A 22,884-nucleotide genomic window follows, 5' to 3' on the forward strand; every position below is an offset into this window, starting at 1 on the left:
ATTGTTGTTATTGTGTTTGTTGTTGGCTGCTGCTGGCTGGCTGAGGGCTACCAAACAGAATTTCGTTGTATCACTACAATGACAATAAAAACCTCTTTATCTATATCTTTATTTATTTTTTCCCTTAATAAAGGCCCACTGCTTTAGTTCAGCAGTAGTAACAATCAATTGCTTTGAACCAGTGCATGCTGAATAAATGTGCAAATACTCTCTAATAAAGAGACCCGCACGTATCTCACAGAGACGGCGTGCAGAAAGTTGCCTCCATGTATCAGATATGTATATAAAAACAATCCCATCAGGAGCAGAGTGGGCGCTGAGCGTGGCCCCGCCCACCGCTGACCAAACCGGAAGTTTAGCTGTTGTTGTCACACTGGAAGAAAATGGCTGCTGCTCCGACTTTTTTCAATGAAGACACTGATATTTCAACTTAATTCCGTTTTCTTGCATTGGGGCTACAGTCGACCGCTATGCAACCTAGAAGGCAAGTCCATCCGGCTCGTTGAGATTGACGTCGCTTTACCGGTTTGTGTCTCGGACGACGTAACATCATTAGCTTAGCTGGTAACTTGCAGCCTGCCCACCAGGAACGAGCTAGCATGCTAACGTTAGCCGCGTTAGCCTCCACGGTCAGGCATCAACGAGCTTGTTGCTACTCTGCCACTATCTTGACTGGGCTTCACAGTCATCGTGCATCACTTGCATGAGCTACAAAAGTTGCATCGACTCTGAGACATGCTGTGCACATAATCACTTTGCTGGAGCGTTTAAAGTGCACGCAAAGCATGAAACAACTAAGATGAAACAGTTTCGCTTGTCAGTCATGTAATCTGTTTTGTCTGTGGCGTTTGGTTGGGTGCCAGCCAGGCTACTTGGCACTGCACTCTGCCAGCCACAGCGAGCGGATCTGTGTTGATTCATCTGTTATTTTGCGTGTTTGTGACCGTGCTGCGTGCAATGTGCCCTCTGTGTTTGTTGTGCAGGGTGTGAATGGTCACTTTAGGAAGGTGACAGTGTGGGGCAGAAAGGACAGCATCGTCTACCCTCACTCGCCTCGGAGCTGGCGGTGGACCACAATGGTAAGTTTCATCTCTTCCCAGTCATATGCATTGCACATCCAGCCAGAAAACCTTCACCAGGGCTTGGACAGCTTGTTCTCCCCCTCTACCAATGTGGGAGTTTCCATTGTGTCTTATCTGTTCCATTTTACTCTTTTTTTCCCCAAAGCAACAAGTTTTGGAATATGCATTGGATCGAGCTGAGGTAAAAAAAAAAAAAGTTAATTACAGTCTTGTGTGTTTGTATGTTTGTAGAAAGAGAAATGAACAGCATGTATTCCCATGTCTCCTTGTGCACGCATTACATTACATTACAGTCATTTAGCAGACGCTTTTATCCAAAGCGACTTACGATCAGTAGTATATTACATATCATTCACCCATTCACACACTGATGACAGGCTACCATGCAAGGTGCCACCATCAGACTCTAACTAACATTCATGCAACATCCAGTCCACACCGATGGCAAGCCTTCGGGAGCAACTTGGGGTTAAGTGTCTTGCCCAAGGACACATTGACTGCCGAAGCCGGGTATCGAACCACCTCTGATTGGAGAACTACCTTGCTCTCCACTACGCTACATGCACTATGCACTGCCAATGTTAGTTAAGCATCATCTTGCTCGTCATCGTCATTAATTCGGTGTATTATCTGTTATTCAGTACATTGTGGAAAGTGCTCGACAACGACCAGCCAAAAGAAGAATTTCATCCGGCGGGAGGAAGAGTTTGTATCAGAAGCTCTATGAGCTGTACATAGAGGAATGTGAGAAAGAGCCAGAGTTAAAGGTTTGTGTTAACAACTTGACTCTGTTATGACTAAGTAGTTATGGGCATGCTTTATAGCCTTGTTAATTTCAATCTGTAGGGATAGAGTGGGGAAACATGTTTTCAGGACATTAAACTGTAGTTATAATGATTTTTAAACATGCATGCAAAGGTTATCTTTCAATTGCCTGAACATTTTCCGAGTGCATCAACATAAAAAAATAGTGTCTTTTTTTTAAACTAATGGGCTCCGAACAGAGTGTCAAAGTTAGCTCCTGTGTTGTTCACTGCTTACCGACTGCAATGGGCAACTAAATCAGGATTAGGTAATACTATCAGATTGATGGGTAAAACTGGTGTTTGATTATTTATTGTAAATAATGTATATCAACGTTAAAATGATATAGTCCACATTAACTTAATCATTATTGCCATTTAATAATTTGTTGAAAAACACAACAATTTGTAGTCCTTGTGTGTAACGTTTTCTTTTAGAAAATCAAATCAAACCATCTATTAACAGTGGGAGATGTTTATTGCTAATATGGAGGATTTGTCTCTTATGTGTGTTTTTTGTTTTTCTGAAGAATTTGAGGAGAAATGTGAATTTACTGGAGAAGCTGGTGTCTCAGGAGTCCGTATCATGTCTGGTGGTCAACTTGTACCCTGGGAATGAAGGCTATTCTTTAATGCTCAGGGGCAAAAATGGATCCGGTAAGAGAAGACAATTAGGCAAATAGCTAAGTCCATCTAGTGGTGTTTTTCTAATCTGCCTACCATAACCGTCACATCCGTAACATTCTTGTTTGTGTTGCTTTCTAGATTCTGAAACAATCCGTCTGCCATATGAAGAAGGAGAACTCCTGGAATTCCTAGATGCGGAGGAATTGCCTCCTATTCTGGTGGATCTGTTGGAGAAATCACAGGTATGTATGTGAATATGCAGATATAAAAATGTACATGATAATACATTTCATGTTTTTGATCAAGAGTAGATTTAAGTAAACAAATATTTGAATGTGAGGTAGTAATGCAGGTATTGTAAAGCACACTCAAAAGCTTCAGACAGGTTTTATATTTATGTCTTGAATGTATAAAGAGATGCTTTTTTTCTTGTCATTTTGCAATCATCTGTTGGTTGACATGCGCTGTGTGCAATTTGTCTCAGGTGAACATCTTCCATTGTGGCTGTGTAATAGTAGAGGTGAGAGACTACAGACAGTCTGGTAATACCAAGATGCCCACCTATCAGAGCAGACACATCCTGCTGCGGCCAACTATGCAGGTAAACCAATACAATACATGGTAATCCTCTCTCAAAGAGGCCAAAAGTGTAAAACTTATACTCTAATACTGTTTGATTATGGCCTGGAATGAGTGAAAAAGTTATCACTAACCATTAACCTTTAATGTAGAAAAGCTGAATTGTTTATATCTGTCTTTTTGCCCTGCAGACTCTGATCTGTGATGTCCATGCCATGACCAGTGACCACCACAAGTGGACACAGGTAAAGTTTCACTATCTCAATGAAGAACAACAGAATAAACCCTGCCTCATCTGACACCTCACTGTCTTGATTTGCCCTTTCCCCTTAGCTAATAAACATGTACTTGACCATTATAGTAGGCAATCCTCCCTTGTGTGTTTTGAGCCCTTTAAGCATCAGCACATTGCACAGGTGTTTTCTGAAGCCTCTGTTTTTTTTCTGCTTTAGGATGACAAATTACAGCTGGAGAGTCAGTTGATTTTGGCCACAGCTGAACCTCTGTGCCTGGACCCCTCAATATCTGTCGCCTGCACAGCCAACCGCCTGCTCTACAACAAACAGAAAATGAACACCCGCTCCATGAAACGGTACTAAACACGCTCCTCAGCTCACTTTGAATTCAGTCACGAAAGGAAAGGATAATGCTCATTTATGTTTTTTCTTTTTGAAAAGGAAGACATAGAACTAAAAACTCTGTGATTTTGAAAAGAAAAAGTCAGTGATTGAAGCAGAAGCTTTGATCATTTTAAGACATGCACCTCATTTGTATCGCAGGTGTTTCAAGAGGCACTCTCGAGCTGCCCTGAACAGGCAGCAGGAGCTTTCCCACCTGCCACCACAGCTACGACTCTACGACTACCTGCAGAGGAGGAAAGAGAGGAAACCTGCTCCTGCCGCAGACCTTAAGATCTCAAAGATCGGAAACGTAAGTAGTCAACATGCCCACGTTCTGACAAGCATGTATGTTCGTGACGTGTACCTACGCGGATAAGATGAAGTGGACTGAGGCTGTGTGCTATTTGGTGGATTTTCTCTCACATGATGAAAAATGTTTACCTATTTGACCTCCATATGTTACTGTAGATACACCAGGCCATGTTAAAACATATTCTAATTTCATAGGGATCATCATCGAAGCAGAAAAACACGCTGATGTTTTAGTTCTGCCGCTTTTCTCCTTAGACCTGTTGTTTACTACTGTTGAGAAAAATCTGTTACCCGACTTCAGTCTAGGTCGATGCATGCTGTCATTGTGCTCTCTCACTTGGTTTTGCTCACAACTCTTCTTGTTTTTCTCTGCGATGGTTGTTGCGTCTCGGCTGACATCACTTGCAGTGTGTTGACATGTGGAAGCAGAGCAACTGCCAACTAACTGTACCGAAGGAAATTGATGTAAGTAGCTCAGTGTTCCTCTATAACACAGTCAATTACACATTTGAGCTACACACCATTTAAAACCCACTCGACTCATATTTTGGCAGTTATAATGTAGGGCATAACGAACCAGATGGAATTTTTGGTTTGTTGCTTTAGGTGGAAAAGTATGCTGTGGTGGAGAGATCTCTGCAGTTGGAGGACTCTCAGCCCACTACTGTGATCTGGCCTGCTGAGGTAAGTGTGACAGCATCATTAACACTATGAGGGTAGAGATCAATGCTGGCTGTTTGCTGTTATTTATAAGCAGAGAGTAGCAGTGTGTAATGCTTTATAGGGAAAAAAAAACACATTTGGCAAAATAACCACACAGCCTCTTGGTTTTGTACTCAATAAGGTGTTTGTTTAGTGTAAACAATAAGAAAAGTGTGAAATCAGAAAAGATATCTCCCAAGTGAATGGAGAACCTTACACAGATACATTTTTGATGAACCATAAAACGACCACAAAACTGCAATAAATGTCTTTCACACACGATGCTGCTATTTTGGGGAAACAAAACATACTGGACTGCAGATAGACCATGATCGTTCCTGTTCATAAATTGTGCTGGACTCTTTTTCACATATTTTTAATACAACATACTTCATCCCTTATGTAAGTCTGTGAGTCAAAGGGTCATTTCTTTCTGGGTGCTGCGCACTAAAACAGTTGGCGCTAGGCACAGGCAAGGTCACAATAGTTCTCCTTTCCCTGAGTGTTTGCCCCTGCTTCTCTTTTCTCTCCTTCCTCTTCTTTTTGTCTTCAAACATTGTCATTAGAGAAAGTCAAAAAAGTTCATGGAAACAAATTTAGCAATCCTTTTTACATCTTTGATGTGCTCAGTCATCACAGCCTGTTTAGACTTCAACACCACTTTTAAGTAACATTTCTATGACTCATGCAAATCAGTTTCATTCAGTTGTCTTTGTCCACTTTCTTTATACAGGAAGTTGTAGATGACTACACATTTGAGTGTGAAGTTGGAGGCCAACCCCAGATGACCAAGGTGTCTATCTTCCAGTCGATGGGAGACCCTCTGGTGTATGGGAAGATCTACTGTGCTAAAGAACCAAAAGCCGAAGAGGACAGCTCAGATCTAAAGCTCATACATTCCCCGTAAGGACAGTCTGTGATACACAATCAGTATACAAGACTGATTTTATAATGCCAGTCTGAATTCACTCATCCTCGTCTCTTTTGTCTCATTTACAGCTTCCTCATAGGCTCCAAGATAGATGCAGATCGGTGAGTCGTCGTGTTTGCTTTTGTTTAAAAGCTAATCCTGTCAAATTATCTGTTTTTTAGGGAAAGGCTGTTGAGAGAGCATGGTCCAAATTCTATGTTATGTCTGTTTCATAGGTTTCTTACTCAGTACAAAGGAGTGTATGAGAGTGATGTGAAGTGTGAGGTCAAGATGTCCCATAACTCAGGCAGCGTGGGACAGGGGCCTCTCTCCCCCAGCAAAGATGAAGTAAGTACTGTTTTTCTTTGATGTAGGAAGAGATTGAGGTTGCTCCAGATTTACAGAAAATTAAAAAACTAAAATTGAATTTTCCTCAATAAATTAACTTTTGCATCTACAGAGTGATGGTATTTCTCCACTAGTCCAGACGTCTGTTCTGGGAAAAGGGGTGAAGCACCGACCCCCTCCCATCAAACTGCCTTCTGGATCAGGCAGCGGCTCCTCAGGTAAACCTCTTGTGTTTGACAAAGATTAATGGGGGATTTTGTTGTTATCTGTGACAAAGGGAGTGAATATGGTTCATCTGAGTGAACGATCTGAAATATTTCAGAGTTGAGATGAACCATATTCACTCCCTTTCCAATGGGGTTAGCTGGAAAGAATGCTGAAGATTGTTGAAAATCGCAACCCAAAGTAGACCAGAAAGATTGCTGGAAAACGGGTGCAACAAATCTTTAATCAAAAAAAAATCTCTGGACTGCATCAAACTTTGATTACCCTTATCCAGGCAACATTTTTGTTTTCCTTGGCTACATGGCTAGCATTAAGACAGCTGGGTGAAACTGAGGTCACGGGAAAAGCTTGTAAATCGTCTTATCTTTGTTTTTCAGTTGGGTGTGGAACATAAATGCACAAAAAACAACTTAGGCAAGACTATAAATTGAATGGATATGAAGTCATAGAGCCTTATACAGGTTTGCCTTCTAACAGGGATGGATCCAGATCGATTCAATACTCCCTGCTTGTGATATTGAAAAGGGAGTCGTACATATCTCAACTCGTCTCTTTTTCATCAGGTAATCCATATAGTTCACAAACCACCAGTGGTCTACTCAAGTGTCCTACGCCCCCTCCAGCCAAAAGCCAGTCTCTGAACAGGAAGCACTCCATGGAGCTGAGCCAGGTGGGCCTGCTGTCACCCGCCTCCCTCTCCCCCATGGGCTCCACACAGAGTAAGTACAGCTGAGTCCAACTAACAGTGAATGTCTTGCATGAGCTCTTTCCAAGCCTCTAAAGTTTTCCAAATATCAGATTATTATTTTTTTGCCAAATTATGCAAAATGACCTGAGAAATACAGAAGAGCACGGAACATATAAAACCATTGGGAAATATCTGATACTTGACAAGTACACAGAATATTGCGTCAGTTCAAGCGCTAAAGCATTATGTATTCTTTAAAAAAAATAATCTTTTTGGAAGATTGCCGGATAAAGAGGTGAAGTTTTGTCATGAAAGAGCCTCATAATTTAACTTTTCAGCTGTTATTTCTTGTTGGCATTGTTGTGAATTTGTCAAAAATGGATCATCTAATCAATTGCCAGAATTGTTGTTTGATTTTGTCATGTTAACCTACTCCACACAAGATGACATAGTTATCACCAGCTAAAAGTGCCCATCTCTGTCTTTTGCATCGCTTTGTCTGATTGACCCACCGTCCCTGCTTTTAGGATCGGGGACCCCCAAGCCATCCACCCCCACACCCACCAACACGCCGTGCTCGACACCGCACCCCACCGACTCCCTCTCTGCTCCTCTCTCGTTGACCCCTACCCCTTCAGACCCTCCCATGCTTCAGAGCCAGACGCAGCCCGCCCTCCTCACGCCCTTCGCCCAACAGCAACTAGCTCTAAGCCAACCGCTGCCCGTCATGACCATTCCCCTGCCCACCATGGGTACGTCCATCACCACGGGAACCACCTCGCCGCAGGTCATGGCCAACCCGGCGGGGCTCAATTTCATCAACGTGGTCAGCTCCGTTTGGTAAGGATTAAAACGTCTCTGATGCCTCTCTGTCACTTGCTAGTCACCGTCACTGTTCTTGACCATCCTGTCCTGTTCGTGTAGCAGTCCTCAGACCTTGATGAGTGGCTCCAACCCCATGCTGGGTCCCGGCCTTAACTTGAGTGGAATCCTTCCACCCGGAGGACTGATGCCCACCATGCAGTCCGCAGCACAGGCCGGTAAGAGATTTCAGTGCCATGTCCCCTGAGCAGTCAGTTTCAATGGTACCTGCAGACAAACATGCTTCAGGGTAGCAAGGTGGAGACTACCCTCCAAATTAACTCCCCATGCTATTTTGCATTCGACCAACTGCCATGTTCTTAAGCATAATAGTGAGTTCCAGCTTGAGGGATGCTGACCCTGATCAGACTGTAGAGGGGGAAACCCTAGGACCCCATTTTACCAAACAGCACAATCAGCAATTTGCTGTTTACTAGTTTGGAATTAGGATTTACTGTTCTACTGAAGGACATTTTGAGATGGTTGATCCCATTATGGCTGCTCCAGTAATCAAACAAGTGACTTTATACAGGACTTAGGGGAGTGTTTATTCTTAAAGACCTGTATAACATACAGCACAACAGAAAGCGTTCCAGGCTCTCAACAATTTTCAGACCCAGCCCAACGTCTTGGAGAAAAAATTATCCAAATAATCTTATAATATAAAGGGGAAAGTTGGAAGTAGTATTTCAAAGAGAGATCCACCGTCCTTGACTGGCTTGGTGTGCAGTAGGAGGGAGAAATTGAACAGAAAGCTGTAATAGTAAGAGGTTTACAATATACTGTAAAATATTAATATGTGTTCAAGTCCAGTAAAAGACGCCCAGTGGGTCTAATGAAAAAGTCCAGAGAAAAGTTGATATAGTGAGGATCTTCTGTTTTTCTGTACTATTTAGTTTGGTGACTGTAACTCTGATTTTGTGTTCCAGGGAGTCCATTTGGCCTGAACAGCAGCACTGGGTTGAGACCACTGAACCTACTGCAGGTATGATTCTGTCCCCTGTTAGTCTGTAACGCTGCTAGTAGCATGCACTGGGTATTTGTTTGATAGTTTGAAATAGCTACTGTCCTGATCCTGCACCTCAGTGATGAGCTTTGTGTGTGAATCGACTGCACGGCTCAATTTCCTCACGCTTCCTTTTCCTGTAACTCACTAGATATGCCATGTAGTGAACAACCTTCAAGTTCTTGTTCTTGTTCTGATATTCTGATATTAGCAATGGTCTAGTGACCCTGTGTATTTTGATTGCTTTGTTAATTCTCCCTTTTCCGACTGCTCTTTTCCCTTTTTTGCTTCCATTTGCATCATTCCTTTCCCTCTGCTTCTCCTCTCTACATCTCCTTCCTTCATCCTCATCTCCTTGTCTGTTAATCCTCCACTTTTTGTGTGTGTGTGTGTGTGTGTGTGTGTGTGTGTGTGTGTGTGTGTGTGTGTGTGTGTGTGTGTGTGTGTGTGTGTGTGTGTGTGTGTGTGTGTGTGTGTGTGTGTGTGTGTGTGTGTGTGTGTGTGTGTGTGTGTGTGTGTGTGTGTGTTGTACATCTCCAGATCCCCACTGGTCCTCTCATCTTTAACTCTCTGCAGCAGCAGCAGCTGTCTCAGTTCTCCCCACAGCAGAGTCAGTCGGCCACCTCCAGCCCTCAACAGCAGGGGGAGACGGTGAGACACACACACACAGTCAAAAGAAACAAGTTAATTGCAACAATAGAATGTTGTAAATTATGTTAGATTTAATCAGAAAATGAGACATTAGGGTTTAATATTTTTTTATATTAGAAAGATGTATAGTGTCCATGTTAGGAAATACAGAGTGTAAGGTGTTCACAAAAGCACAGCAATTTATTATACAACAAAACTGAGCGCCCTGGCTCTTTTGGGGAGGTGATTAAAAAAAGCCAAGGACCACTGTGAACCGAAGTCAGTCAAAAATCATTTGAGACTTCACAAACTAGGCTATATGGCCAGAAGTCCAACTACTAAGCTACTCCTAAAAAAAGGCAGGGGAAAGATGAAGGGTCAAACAGGACAGTGATGTGTTTTGACAAATAATATAATTAACTTCAGAACAAGAATTTGAAATTGCTCGAGTGTCCCAGCCAAAGCCATGACTTGGTCACAATGGAAAATCTGTGAAATGACTACATGACATCTGTTGAGATGCTACTCATCGCCTAGAGCAAGTTCAAACAAATCTGCAAGGAATAATGGGAGAAAAGCCCAGAATACACCAGTGCCAAGGTGATACTGACATATTCAAGAAAATGCTGTAGCAGAAACTGTAACCGCAGCCAAAACACCTCATAACCACCTAATAACTGGTACTTAATATGAGAAAAGTTAGTTTTGATTACTCTTTCTTTTGAACAATGTTTCAACAGTATCTTGCTTTGTAAATAACTTTGAAAATTTGAGTACAAAAAGATGGTGATATGCTCAAAGAGTTGGTGAACCAATGAATGTGCCCTTAAAGGAAAAATATTTTAATCATTTCAACCTGTCAAAAAAAAAAAGAAAAAAGGGTTTTCAGTTTAACTTACTTTCTTTTTTATATTTCTGTAGCAAATACAGTTTACTAGTTGAACGTTCTGGTGAGGCACTGTACACATTACTGCTCTAGTCTTTGCAGTCTAAGGTTTCTGTGATGGCAGTGAACATGTGTGGGTTGTGATTGTTTATGATGACCTCACTGTCCTGATTTTGCCTTTGACTGCTTTTGCAGGGGGACCAGGGGTCAGATCAAAGTTTAGGAAACCAGCAAACAGCGGTCATCAACCTGGGAGTGGGAGGCTTCATGTCTTCACAGGCAGCAGGTATGACCCACATACACTCACAGACACACAAATACACATTAACAGCACATAAAGTCCTCTAAAACATTTCTCTTTGTTCAGTCCTTTAACCTGTTTAAAAAAAAAAAAAAGTCCATATTGCCACTAACTAGTACTAATAACATAAGATTTACTAATGTATTCATTATTGTAATTACTACATTACTGAAGTTAGCCATTGTTCCTGTCAATGGAGCATGTAACAACTGACAGGAGGGACTCAACTTCCCCTTCTTCTCTGCTACATTCTCTTTCTTTATTTTACTCCTGTTCTTTTTTGCCCCCACCCTTATATCTTTCCCTACTGCACTGCCTTCCTCTTCTTCTCAACTTGCCCTGCTCACTCACACCTGTCCGGCTCACACTATCCATGCTATTTCCCCATAATCTACTTACTAATGTCCATGCACACGGTCATGTACTGTGCTGGTGGCCTCCCTGCTTCCTCTTTCTGCCTTCTCTTTCTTTCATCTCATCTCTTTCCTTATTGTGTGGCTATGCTTCACTGAAACCGGGACCCCCCCCCCTTTCTCACACTCTAACTCATCCCCCTTTCACTTGTATGTGCGTTTTTCTTCCTCCTGCCTCTCTTTCTCTTGCCGCCACACCCTCCCCTCTGGGGGTTCCCTCTCTCCCTCCTCCCCCCTCCCCTTAGTGCTGTCCCAGTTGGGCTGTGGGCTGGACGGGTCTGGGCCCCCGCTGCCTTCTCCAAGGCTTCAGCAGCAGCACCAGCCACAGATCCAAGTAATACAGCAACTTTAACATCTATATACACATATACATACAATGTAAGAACACTCAGACTAGATTCATCAGCCAACTCTGCAGGCCTTTATATAGCAGGCAGGTAAATGTTGTGCTACATTATAAACGGTCAGGGAATTAGGCCAATTTATTTGCTCTGCATTAAAGTCTAAAAAAGACAAACATTTTTTAATATTTCTTAATAGATAAGTTCATTATTTTCATCAAACCTGAGTAAAATTTGAATTGATTTTGAAACGAACTTCACAAACAACTGTGTACTGTATGTCACAGGATAAAATACAAGTACGGCCCCTTGGAACCAGAATTTTATGGAGAATATTTGAAAACATTTGGTATAACCAACCATGTAATGTTAACGGAAACATGTTTTTATTCCAAATATTTACAATTTTCTTGAACTTTGTTTAACATACAGTGAGAAATCTTAAACGACAAACTGAGTATATATTCTCATTTTTAATTATAATAACAATTTCCAGGTGAAACAATATTATCCCAGGTCTGTTTTTCATCAAGATTTTTCTGTTGTAGATCCACTCCATTCATTCCATCTTGTGTTGTATGTTTGGTTAATATGTTGTTTGACAAAGATCACAGCAGTCCCAGTACTCCCAGCAACCCACACACCAGAGCTTGTGGCACCTCCAATGGCAGCAACTAACAGCGTGTCCAACTGGGAGGCATGTTCTTACAAAGCTTTTAGCGACAGGATATGAAATATTGTCACTGGGTACAGTGGGAACTGTTGAAATGCTGACTGAAGGATTAGAGATGAGAGACTGTAAGCATGATTGTTGAGGTGTTTAAAGATTATCGTTTTTTTTGCCCAGTTGAAGTTGCTGACTTACTCCGAGCAGAAAGCACGGTTGCTACCTGCATGTCTGTTTTTGCCAGGACCACAGGCAATAATTTGTGTCCCCTGAACGCCACTGGTGCTGCTTGACTGTATCCCGCCTCACTCCCCAACACACCCAAACTTGTCCAAAATCTTTATCTCTTCCTTCTTCTCCCTCCCCTCTGCAACCCATTAACCACTCTTCTGTGTTTCTCCGCACACTCCTCTTGTATGTCGAACCAGGCTTTAGTTCAGCTTCACTAACCTATGGCACTTATAGTTAATTATAGTTCTATGACAAAAAGCATTCTGCTGATAAGCTAAGACATTATTTTAGATAGTCTGCTCAACAGTGTTGCAGGTGAATGTTTTTTTTTTTTTTTAACCATGTTGCAGATGCTTGGATACACCTAAGCTTCACTGATGAAAACATGCATTATGCTGCTTGCAGTAACATACTGAAATCTCCTCTGATATTTTTTGTTTTTCATCTTTTTTCTGCACTGGCACAGTTGCAATTCTTGCGTCACCAAATGCAGCAGCAGCAAATGGCTATGGGAGCAGCGGCTCCTCAGGTGGGAGCACCACGGCAACATACCGCCAGCCAACCAAGAAGTAAGAGGAAGAGGAGCATGCCACAGCCCCTCCCGAAGTCATGACAGACTAAAAATCACACTAAAAATCCTTCCCCCAGCAACACGAGGACATGAATGATCCATACTGTGCTCTTTGTCTGCCTCACTGTGGAGACTTCAGACAAAAAAAAAGACTTTTTTTGTCCTTTCTGTGTGTCTTTTTCTAGCTGACAAATTTGTATGTAATGGTTGTCAGAGGTTTTGGAGAACCAAAACTGTGTCCACCATAGGGGATGGTGTTTTAAGAACAGGGAGCCCTACACTTAAAGAACCTTAGTGATATTTTTTTGAGATGAAACAGATTAAGATGGTTCTCGTAGGTGGGGGGCTTTCACAATAACACATCGCCCCTTCAGGAAGACTTTTCTCTCTATAGGGGCTGAAAGGATTATGAATGCACATTCTTAGAGGATTCCTAATGAGCGTATACGTCTCTCCTGCCTCTGCTTGGTTGACCCCGGTAGAAACTGCCCTTTAAGCACGGATCCCAGTGAGCTTTTTGACACCAAATCCTCCACATAACCATTACATGTGAAAATGCAAATCTAATCTTGGAGTAGTGCCTGGGGGCAGCTCTCTACCTCTCAGTCTGTTGAAGTCTTTCTTCTGTTAGCCATCCAGGCACAGGGCTCAACCGAGGACTCAAGATGAACATGCAAGACGGTGTATCTGCTTTTGTACAGCACATTTTGAAAAAAGGCGTTTCCTTTTAATTAGTTCAGGAGCCATGAGCGTATTCTTATGAGACATCAATTGAGTGTGTATGTGAGACATTTCTGGACACTGAGAAATAATTTTTTAAGCAGTCTTTGTCAGCAGTTTTATTGTTATTAAAAAAAAGAATATATATTGACAGTGGAAAATACAGCTTTTAGATAAAAAAAAAAGCATTGTCTGAGGCTCTTTTATTGTGCTGTCTTCACACTGTTTATCACTTTGTCAATAAGTTTCTGGATCTCTCTTTGTCTCGCTGTTGCTCTGTTTATACACTCCTGAAGCTTCTCTCCTGACAGTGACGTCCCACCTGAGCCAGAGGGAAAGATTGTTAGCAGAGATGTTCTCTTCTATTCAACCTCATAGTACAGTCAATATGATTAGTTTTTTTTAAGTCTTGTACTGCAGGAGCGTTATTCATGCCCTGTTTCTCAGGTGTAACTGGGCTGCGGTTCTCATTCTTCTAGTGAGATCACTTAACATTGGAGCAGTTTAGGAAGAATGTTTCACTTAACTCACACAAGTCAAAGCTAGCTAAAGTTATCATGCCAAAGTTTCATTTGAAGTGAAAATGTCAGTTGTTTTCCACTGTGAAACAACAAAACGGCTTAGAAATACTTAGAACTTCAAAACTCCATTGCAAAAAAAAATTTTTTTAGGTGTAAGTGGAAAAACGAAAACAATTAACAGATGACGATACTTGACAATACTGGTACCCCAAAAACTCTTAGGTCTTCCTCTGAAGTATGATCTTTATTTGCCATTTCTTTCATATAAAACTCTACAGAAATGGTAATAACCACCAACACAAAGACAGGGTGATAGGAATCTAGTCTTTAAAACTTTTCTATTCATTTCTACTCCTAACCTGATTCAGATTATTGAAAGTAGAGAATATATAGGCAGCTTTACTTTGACCTTTAAACCTGGCTGCTATTTAGCCTTTTTTAGATATTTTTTGACTCTAAAAATACTAAAGAAGTGTATAATAAATCACAAGATGAACTGGAATAATTCTAGAAATTCAATGCATCATTTGTATTCTTATACAAAACAAAAAAAAGTCTAGGCAGATCAGCTTCTTCAGCTCTACATTTTTAACAGAGTTTTTTTTCCTTTTATGTAGTCAACAAGAAGTTAAGAGTATAAGCTCCACAAAAAGAGGTGAATCATTACAGACTGTGTTTCTGACCTGGTTTATGTACAATGCAGAGTCGCTCTTCATCATCGGTCACCACAGTGAGGTGAGCGGTCGCCAGACTCTCCTCCTCAGATGTGGGGTCTACAATCAGTATGGAGCTGCACAGAGAGCAGGTCAGCATTACAAAAGTTATGAACACAGTCTAGAGTTTTTATCCTGGCTAGAAAAACTAAAATTCATTGACTTACTCATCGAAGACACAAAAAGAGGTTCCGACTGGATGTTTGTGAATATGCAGCCCACGTCTCTTTTCTAAATTCACCTCTGGTGAGCTAGTCTCTGTGTTGATGGTGACCTCTGGGAGTTGTGCTGTGGGGAGAAGGTAAACTGTTAATATACTGATGAAAAGCAGCTTTCAAAAACAGCCTATTTTGTATTTAGTACATACTGTTCTTCAGGGCAGCCAGCAGGGCAATGATGCAAGCGTCCAACATGTTCCCATCGTAGTCGAGACACATCATGTCACAGTAGAGCACCCAGCAGAGCTACAAGCAGAATCAGCAGAATCAGGACCAATGACCCAACATGTACAACAATCACAGTGTTAATGGCTCAGGTGTCGGTGCATAGATTTACCTTTCCTCTGTCAATGCACAAGTCCTCTGTTTGTATAATCTCAGAGCTGCAACCCCCATATAAAAAAAGAACGTGGGTTAATAAAAGCAGTAGCAGGCATTAAAAGAGTTAGCAGACACCTGATGGGGCTGTGAAATAAAAACTATAATGTGTGGGAAAAGTCTGTCACACCTTTCTATGACATCAGCGATGAACTGGCTGGCAGCCTGCGCCTGCTCTCCCGGTGCACCCGGCCGAAACCGAGAGGAACACAGCGGCGGCAGGTCCACGTTGGGCACTAAGAAGGATGGAAAGAGTACTGCAGTCAGTGTGTGTTTGTCTATTTGGATCCCCTTTAGTGAAGCTTGCCTTAAAAATCAACATTTGACACCATTGTACTTTAGTTACCTATGTAACCTTTGCCTGGTGCCTCCACTGTTGGGTTTGTCAGCTCCTGAGGATGAAGAGAAACAATAAATCAGGTAACATTTGGGTCAGCTGGTCAAGATTATTTGAAATAAGTTGTTTTTTTTAACTGCTATGTTCATGATCATTTACCGCTTTGATCCCACAGATGACTGTGGTGTTTCCAACCTTTACCAGGGCTGAGCCATCTGCTGTAGATATGGACCCTTAACATAGCAGTAAGACAGAGAAAATTAGCCTTATGTAAACAAAAACAAAAAAAAAGTATATATAATGTATACTGTAGATCAAAATCAACGCTGTGTCTCACCTATGTTGAGTGTTGTGGTTCTGAATTCTGACAGATCCCGTCCATCAGGGCGGCAGTTTTCTTTCTGGAAAAATGAGCATTTGAATGTTATATACCGGCTGACACTGCCATTTTTTAATAAATCGTAATTGTTTAGTGTTTTAATGACTAACCAGAAAGCTCCTGTGGTACTCCAGAGGCTCCGCAACTCTGGGAGTGTGCAAGTGAACCGGGAAGGGAAGAAGGGAGAGACAGAAACTGTTGAACATACATTTATCCATAATGACAGATCCGTTTATTCGCCTGCATTGGCTTTGATTACATGACCGTTCAAAGTTACAAACTCCTGTGATCGTATCAATAATAGCAGGGCAGTGAGACATGCTTACACTGTTAAAACAATGTGCTCCAGCACTCATCAGCAGGACAGATCACCAGCCTTAAACAGGGCTGAATGAAGTGTGCTTATCTTTTCTAAACTCAGTCAGTGATCAGCTCTGATGCTATTGATAAAATCATTTCATATATATATGAAGATTAAACATATCAGAAGTGTTGCTTTCGGTGTAATAGCTTGAGTCTGTCAGACTTACTTGAAACCAGCCGCCATGATGTTTTGATTAACCACGTGGGACGGTGTTGGTACTACGGTAGCCGGTAGGACGAAGCTCGAAGGCGATAAAACTTGATTGTGATATAAATGAATTCAACCACAGACATAGCTCTTTTATGATGGTTTCTTAATTACCAAAATAATTATTCTCCCCTACGAGTAAACGTAAAAGATGATTTAAACGTTTCTCCTCGTTCACCCTTTATGGTTTGAATGTTTTGTTTTTTAATAACGATATTAGAAAGAAAAAAAATCCATTAAATACCTAAATATTTATTATTATTATTATTATTATTATAGTAGTAGTAGTAGTAGTAGTAGTAGTAGTAGTATAGTTATTATTATTATTATTATTATTAGTAGTAGTAGTAGTAGTAGTAGTAGTAGTAGTAGTAGTATTTATTCTGGTTGATTTCCAATGTGATTTTAAAGCTTTATCATGTTTAATCAGTCAGAAATAGTTTTTGAAATAGAGTTTGTTCATAACACACTGAAATATGTATGTTCTATAACCACAACAGGCTGAGAGTACCTACCTGTAGTTGCTTACTTCATTTAAGTGCCAGTATAGCTGCTGTGCTTTGAGGTACTCCCAATTTTTTAGATGTTTTGGATCCGATCAATGGATTTATGGCTTGGGGAAACATCTTTAATGACTTGACTAATGTTAGTAATTACAGTACCAGTCAAAAGTTTGGACACACCTTCTCATTCAACTACTTTGAAGAATCTAAAATATAAAACATATTCTGGTTTGTTGAGCATTTGTTTGTTTACCACATAATTCCATATGTGTTCCTTCATAGTTTGGATGTCTTCAATATTAATCTACAATGTAGAAAAAAATAAAATAAAAATAAAGAAAAAACATTTAATGAGAAGGTGTGTCCAAACTTTTGACTGGTACTGTACACCTGTGTATAATATGAAGGAGACCCAACACTACTAGTGTCAAAGCCCTCTGTTATAATTATTTTTTCTTGCAGACACTACCACTCCTGTCCACTAGGTGGCAGTGTGGTCACTGCAGGCTGTCGCAGCGCTGCTCGGTGCTCTCTTGCCTCAAACTGATGATGTGTCGTGAAATACATTCCACTTCCGCGTCGCAGCTGTGTTCAGTTTTGATTGGAAGTGGAGTCCACTGAGCTACCTGCAGAGTAATGGAAAATAGAAGGACTCTTATTTAGTGATTCCACCTTTGAAAGCTTGTATTTTGTTTTGTATATTCAGGGAGGTTTCCGGCGATACAACACGAAGCAAAGCAAGGAGAGAGCACGCTAGAGTTTCAGATACACTGTGAGTTGGGGTCTGTCAGCTGCTGCAGGCTGACTTATGGAAACATGGATTTCCTCTGTGAAATAGTTCAAGCCTTGGTCGCATTGGTAGCTCTGGCTTTTATTGTGGTAAGTAGTTATGCTGTTGAGTTAATACTGTGTTGGCAGATGCCATGTGTACAATGTTTAATGTGAGAGCTGGTGATTTCCTCTGTGTGCTTTTTCCATTAAAAAAAGTCCTAGAGCAGTTTATTCCTCCTCCTGTACCTTCCTCTAATTATATGATAATCTCATTGTCTTTCTGCGTTTGATTGTAAACACAACATTTTAGTTGTTAACATTCATCTTGAGGAAATCATCCCCGAAATGCTCCAAAGCAGCAGCAAGAGTAACGTTAGTCCACTTACATGTGGAAAACAAAATAAACCCAGCAAAAGTAATAAATTACTCATTTGATTTGTTTTGATTTTGTGCTCCAACAACAAAATCCATCAACTGATACAGAAATTCAAAGGCAACTAATGAACAATAAATTAAAAGAAAAAATGTAAATAGAATATAACCAAAAGCCTGTCTAAAGCATGAAATTGATGATGATTGATGATTAAAAACACTTGAAATTCTTAAGACATATTTCTTGCCTGCCCCAAATCATGGTTGCAAAAAAATACCTTTTATACAGTTCCTGTCAATTATGTTCAAAATCTCTCTACACTCTGCAAAATACCTGACAGCAAGAGTAACAAGAGTGCCATTTTCATATTTCTCCTGTTTCAGGTGCTCATAATAGCACACGTCACTGCTGGGATGGTGAACCTGACACGGCACGAGAAGGAGAAATACTTCCTCACCGCGACAGGAGAGAAGGAGCTTTTCCCCAGCCTGCATGATCCCCATTCCAGGGAGCTCTCGGTGGTGATCCCGGCCTACAACGAGGAACTCCGAAGTGAGTGATTTGGGTGGGGGCACAACCAGGTTTGTGTCAGGAACTTCTGCACAGTCACTTGTGCAGTGAGTGACTTTGACTGTGATTGAATAAAGACAGAGCAGATTGTGAAAATAAATGTTAACCCAGTTGGAAAATAACTATGTAATTGCATTACAATGACACATACAGAATGTATAGGATAGGGCACACTACAAGTCTTTGTTTTAAAGGACCTTATGTCTGTTTGCTGCTTCAGAGTTCCTCTAGCTTAAAGCCAATGAATGCAGTTTACTCCATGATTAGTGATGAATAGTGCACCAGCAATTGACGAGCATTAAGTTAAATTGGTGCTGTTTGAATCCCATAATCCCATTCTCTCAGGCTTTATGTCACTACATACCTGCAGTAGGTTATAGGAGCTAATGTGCGTGTGAATGTGTTTTTATTATAGTGCCAGTGATGTTGGATGAAGCTACAGAGTACTTGGAAAACAGACAGGTAAGCGCTCAGCCTCATGTGGGCAGTGATAAACTAAATCTTAATCATTACTTATTCATTGTGAAGGATGAGTTTGAGTCTGAAAATGATTCAATTGATAATAAAAATGAAAGTGTGATGCAGTTTGTATCATCCCTTGAAAGAAAAGAAAACCATTATGGCTGGATCAGTTATTCTCAAAGTGATCAGTAGGTGGCAGCATTCAATCTAAAATGTGCCTGTTGTGAAAATAAATCTGTTATGTTATTTCCCTACTGCAGAAACAGCACCCCTCTTTTACCTACGAGGTCATTGTGGTCGACGATGGCAGCAAAGACAAAACCACAGAGGTGATCATTTGAAACTTTTTTTGGGTCGTGGGGGGGGACTATGTTACCAGGAGTTTTATTTTTCGCCCACCTCACTTTTTCTTAGCCAAACATTTCAAAGTGATGCCAATAGAGATTTGTTATTTGCTGTTTTTGCTGTCCTGCCAGGTTGCGCTGCGGTACAGTAGGAAGTACGGTGCAGATAAAGTGCGGATCCTGACGCTGGTGGAGAACAGGGGGAAAGGAGGAGCTGTGCGAATGGTGAGACTGTGGATTCTGAGCTACAATACGTCTGAAGGCAGCACACAAAAAGCAACAGTGTGGATTTGATTTTGTGTTGATTCTACTGTGTCATTCTGTTTCTCTTAAAGGGAGCTCTGAGCTCCAGAGGGAGAGTCATTCTGATGGCAGATGCTGACGGAGCCACAAAGTTTTCTGACATTGAGAAAGTGGAGGCTGGGCTTAATGCCCTCAACCCTAAACCGGTGTGTTGTGGTGCTGTTCAGGTTATTTTTTTGTTAGGTTGTGAGGTGGTTAGTTTGTGGCCATCCTAAAAATACCTGTCTATACATTTAGGAGAACATGGCAATTTCCTGTGGTTCCAGAGCTCACCTGGAGCACGACTCAGTAGCTCAGGTAACTGTCTGTTTCTCATATTTTGTAGTATTATAGGCCGTGTCCGTCGAACCATTAAATAACCACTGTTGTGTCTCTGATACAGCGATCTACGTTTCGTACGTTCCTCATGTATGGCTTTCACTTCCTGGTGTGGTTCCTGTGCGTGAGAGGGATCAAGGACACACAGTGCGGCTTCAAGCTGTTCACACGTGAGGCCGCGCTCAGGACCTTCTCTTCTCTCCATGTAGAGCGATGGTAAGGACGCACACTCCACCACGCAAACTTAATCAGCTGGTGTGGCGATGCGACCACGGCTCTCATCTGCATTTGTGTTTTAAAGAGTAAGTGTGTTGAGCTGCTCGTGCCGGATCTCTGATAACAATAGTGTTCATTATTACCATTTAACCTCTCACTTATTTTATCCATGATTCCTTTCCTCGCCTCCTCTCCTCCTGCTTAGTCCCTCCCATGGTAGATGCGATTGGAGGAGGCGAGAAAGCGATGCCTGTGACTATGTCTTCATTTTATGACGTTTTATATAGTGTACACATAACGCGTATCTATTTCACTTCTGTGCATCCTGAGAGAGGGATCCCTCTTCAGTTACTCTGGCTGAGGTTTCTTCCATTATTTTCCCCTATTAAAGGGTTTATTTGTGAGGGTCCCACGACAGAGGATGATGTATGGTTGTAAAGCCCTCTGAAGCATTTTTGTGATATTGGGCCATATAAATTAAATTGATTTGATTTGAATCACCTTAGATAATTAACACAGAAGGAACAGTTAAGTTTGTATAGTCCTGCCATGGTTTGAGATATTCCAGCTGTGTGTCGCTCCTCTTTTATTCATCATGGATGGCAAAAGGACACGCACAAAATAGACACTGGTGTATCTGAGCATGAAGCTCGTCCTCAAGATGCCTTTTAGGAATTGGGGCGATCTTCATGAGAGCTGAGATCAATTTCCAGATCACAAGCTGGAGGAGCAAGGAGACGAGGATGCACAAAATAAAAGAATGAAAATAGCCTGTGGTCCAATCAGGCAACATAAGTTTAACACCTTTTGTGGGTGGAATATTGGTGTGTAGTAGCATTAATAATGTCTCATTAAATCTGTTGAGATTAGAGACGCTGCATATTGTTTGAACATGAATTTTAATGCAACGTTTGAAAATCTGTTCTGCACTTTCATCTTTTTTTTTTTTTTTTTTTAACAGGGCTTTTGATGTGGAGCTGCTGTATATTGCCCAGTGTTTTAAAATCCCCATAGCAGAGGTGGCAGTCAACTGGACTGAAATAGAAGGTAGGACTTTCACGGAATATGTTTCCTCCCACTGTGCTATCAGTCTATAAATACCTCTGTTGGATGCTTTTCTTTTTTTGTGATTGGCTGATTTCATGTATCTTCTAGTTATTCCTTATTTATATGAACATTTTGTTAATATCAGCAAATTGTGGGTGTTTAATATTTTGTTCTCTTTTGTTGGTTTCATTTATCTGTGTTTTCAACTATTACTTTATAAGTGTTGCTTCCCTGTCGATGCTTAACTCAATTATTTAAAGCAACTTTTCAACTACTTACCTAAGAATACCACGTCATTAAGTCGTTTCTGATGGAGATATTGGACTATTGGCAGTAAATGACTGCAGACCTGGCCTATTTCCTGTAAAAAAAATGCACTCGATAATGAAGTGCCTTTGCCTTTACTCTGCCAGGGTCCAAGCTGGTCCCGTTTTGGAGCTGGCTGCAGATGGGACGAGACCTGATTTTCATTCGCCTGCGCTACTTCACCAGAGCCTGGAAACTGCAGTCACCACAGAAGACTGACTAGTTAATTAGACGAGCCCTGGTGTCATAGAGACGGTCAATGATAGGGCCATCAAACCTTTGGATGAGGTGGGATTAACAGCTGTGTCCGTCATTCACTGTAACCAAGAACAAAGTACAGTACATCACATCTGTGTCCTCTCCAGACGTCTTTGGGTGTGAAGTGTTGACACAGTTGTGAGTTCTTCATGGCCCTGCCTTTTTTTTAAACTTGGATTTTGGCTTGCGATGGCCGCTGTTACACGTACATCTCTGTTGCCACGGCTTACAGGATGTCTGTATGACTGATCTGTGTACTAAGTTGCTTAATGTTCATTTTGTGGCCAATCAACTGTAAGTGTGAGACAGCCTTGTAGTGAGACGCGGAGGATCTGATAATCTGAATGAATGTTACTATATGAGATTTTCAAAGGGGGAGGGGGGTTGTATTTTTAGAGGAAACGTGGTCGAGGGTTGATGGGCTGGATGACTTGAACCAAAATAAAAATGTCAATGATTTGTAATTTCATAATTGTTATTAACCTACTGACTACAGCTGCAACAATTTGTCCATTAATAAATTAGTCGGTCAACAGAAATGTAACTTCTGCTCTGCAGTTGCTCTCAAACTATTTTGATAATTGATCCATCGTTAAAGTTTTTTTCCTGGGAACATGCCAAACATTTGAGCGATCCATATTCTCACGTTAGAAATTTCTGCCATCTTTGGTCTAACATTGTGTAAAATTTTAACTTGGGACGTTTACTGTTAATCGGATAACACAAGGTATTTATGTTGTCACCATAATCAGTCATTGTTGAAGCCCTGCTGC

The 22,884-nt window shown here is 41.2% G+C and overlaps 3 protein-coding genes across 5 annotated transcripts; 2 read left to right on the forward strand and 1 right to left on the reverse strand.

The window, feature by feature from the left end:
- Nucleotides 1-987: 987 nt before the first annotated feature.
- On the forward strand, nucleotides 988-12,851 carry supt20 (SPT20 homolog, SAGA complex component). 3 transcript variants are annotated; one of them, XM_054625864.1, is made up of 23 exons: nucleotides 988-1,079; nucleotides 1,228-1,263; nucleotides 1,724-1,849; nucleotides 2,416-2,542; nucleotides 2,651-2,754; nucleotides 2,997-3,113; nucleotides 3,283-3,336; nucleotides 3,544-3,683; nucleotides 3,871-4,021; nucleotides 4,432-4,488; nucleotides 4,630-4,707; nucleotides 5,459-5,628; nucleotides 5,725-5,757; nucleotides 5,872-5,983; nucleotides 6,096-6,201; nucleotides 6,772-6,927; nucleotides 7,424-7,736; nucleotides 7,821-7,936; nucleotides 8,687-8,742; nucleotides 9,304-9,414; nucleotides 10,475-10,565; nucleotides 11,239-11,327; nucleotides 12,699-12,851. In XM_054625864.1, the coding sequence occupies exons 1-23, from the start codon at nucleotides 1,077-1,079 to the stop codon at nucleotides 12,843-12,845; spliced, it is 2,493 nt and encodes an 830-aa protein (XP_054481839.1). In that variant the 5' UTR covers nucleotides 988-1,076; the 3' UTR covers nucleotides 12,846-12,851. The 3 variants fall into 3 exon arrangements, with proteins under 3 accessions (XP_054481839.1, XP_054481840.1, XP_054481841.1); XM_054625865.1 differs by having other exon boundaries at nucleotides 7,824-7,936; XM_054625866.1 differs by lacking the exon at nucleotides 11,239-11,327.
- An 839-nt stretch (nucleotides 12,852-13,690) lies between these two features.
- Nucleotides 13,691-16,654, reverse strand: exosc8 (exosome component 8). The gene is made up of 11 exons (XM_054625867.1): nucleotides 16,600-16,654; nucleotides 16,180-16,216; nucleotides 16,028-16,091; nucleotides 15,850-15,923; nucleotides 15,700-15,745; nucleotides 15,484-15,589; nucleotides 15,313-15,358; nucleotides 15,125-15,221; nucleotides 14,925-15,045; nucleotides 14,728-14,834; nucleotides 13,691-13,845 (listed from the first exon to the last, which is right to left on the reverse strand). The coding sequence occupies exons 1-11, from the start codon at nucleotides 16,614-16,616 to the stop codon at nucleotides 13,727-13,729; spliced, it is 834 nt and encodes a 277-aa protein (XP_054481842.1). The 5' UTR covers nucleotides 16,617-16,654; the 3' UTR covers nucleotides 13,691-13,726.
- A 1,050-nt stretch (nucleotides 16,655-17,704) lies between these two features.
- alg5 (ALG5 dolichyl-phosphate beta-glucosyltransferase) lies at nucleotides 17,705-22,699 on the forward strand. Its single transcript, XM_054626106.1, has 10 exons — nucleotides 17,705-18,022; nucleotides 18,671-18,839; nucleotides 19,273-19,319; nucleotides 19,580-19,648; nucleotides 19,796-19,888; nucleotides 19,999-20,112; nucleotides 20,204-20,263; nucleotides 20,349-20,500; nucleotides 21,462-21,547; nucleotides 21,961-22,699. Exons 1-10 carry the CDS (start codon nucleotides 17,960-17,962, stop codon nucleotides 22,074-22,076), a joined length of 969 nt encoding a protein of 322 aa, XP_054482081.1. The 5' UTR covers nucleotides 17,705-17,959; the 3' UTR covers nucleotides 22,077-22,699.
- The last annotated feature ends 185 nt before the right edge of the window (nucleotides 22,700-22,884 follow it).

The sequence above is a fragment of the Anoplopoma fimbria genome, chromosome 24, assembly GCF_027596085.1.
Source record: "Anoplopoma fimbria isolate UVic2021 breed Golden Eagle Sablefish chromosome 24, Afim_UVic_2022, whole genome shotgun sequence".
NCBI classification, from domain to species: Eukaryota; Metazoa; Chordata; class Actinopteri; order Perciformes; family Anoplopomatidae; genus Anoplopoma; species Anoplopoma fimbria.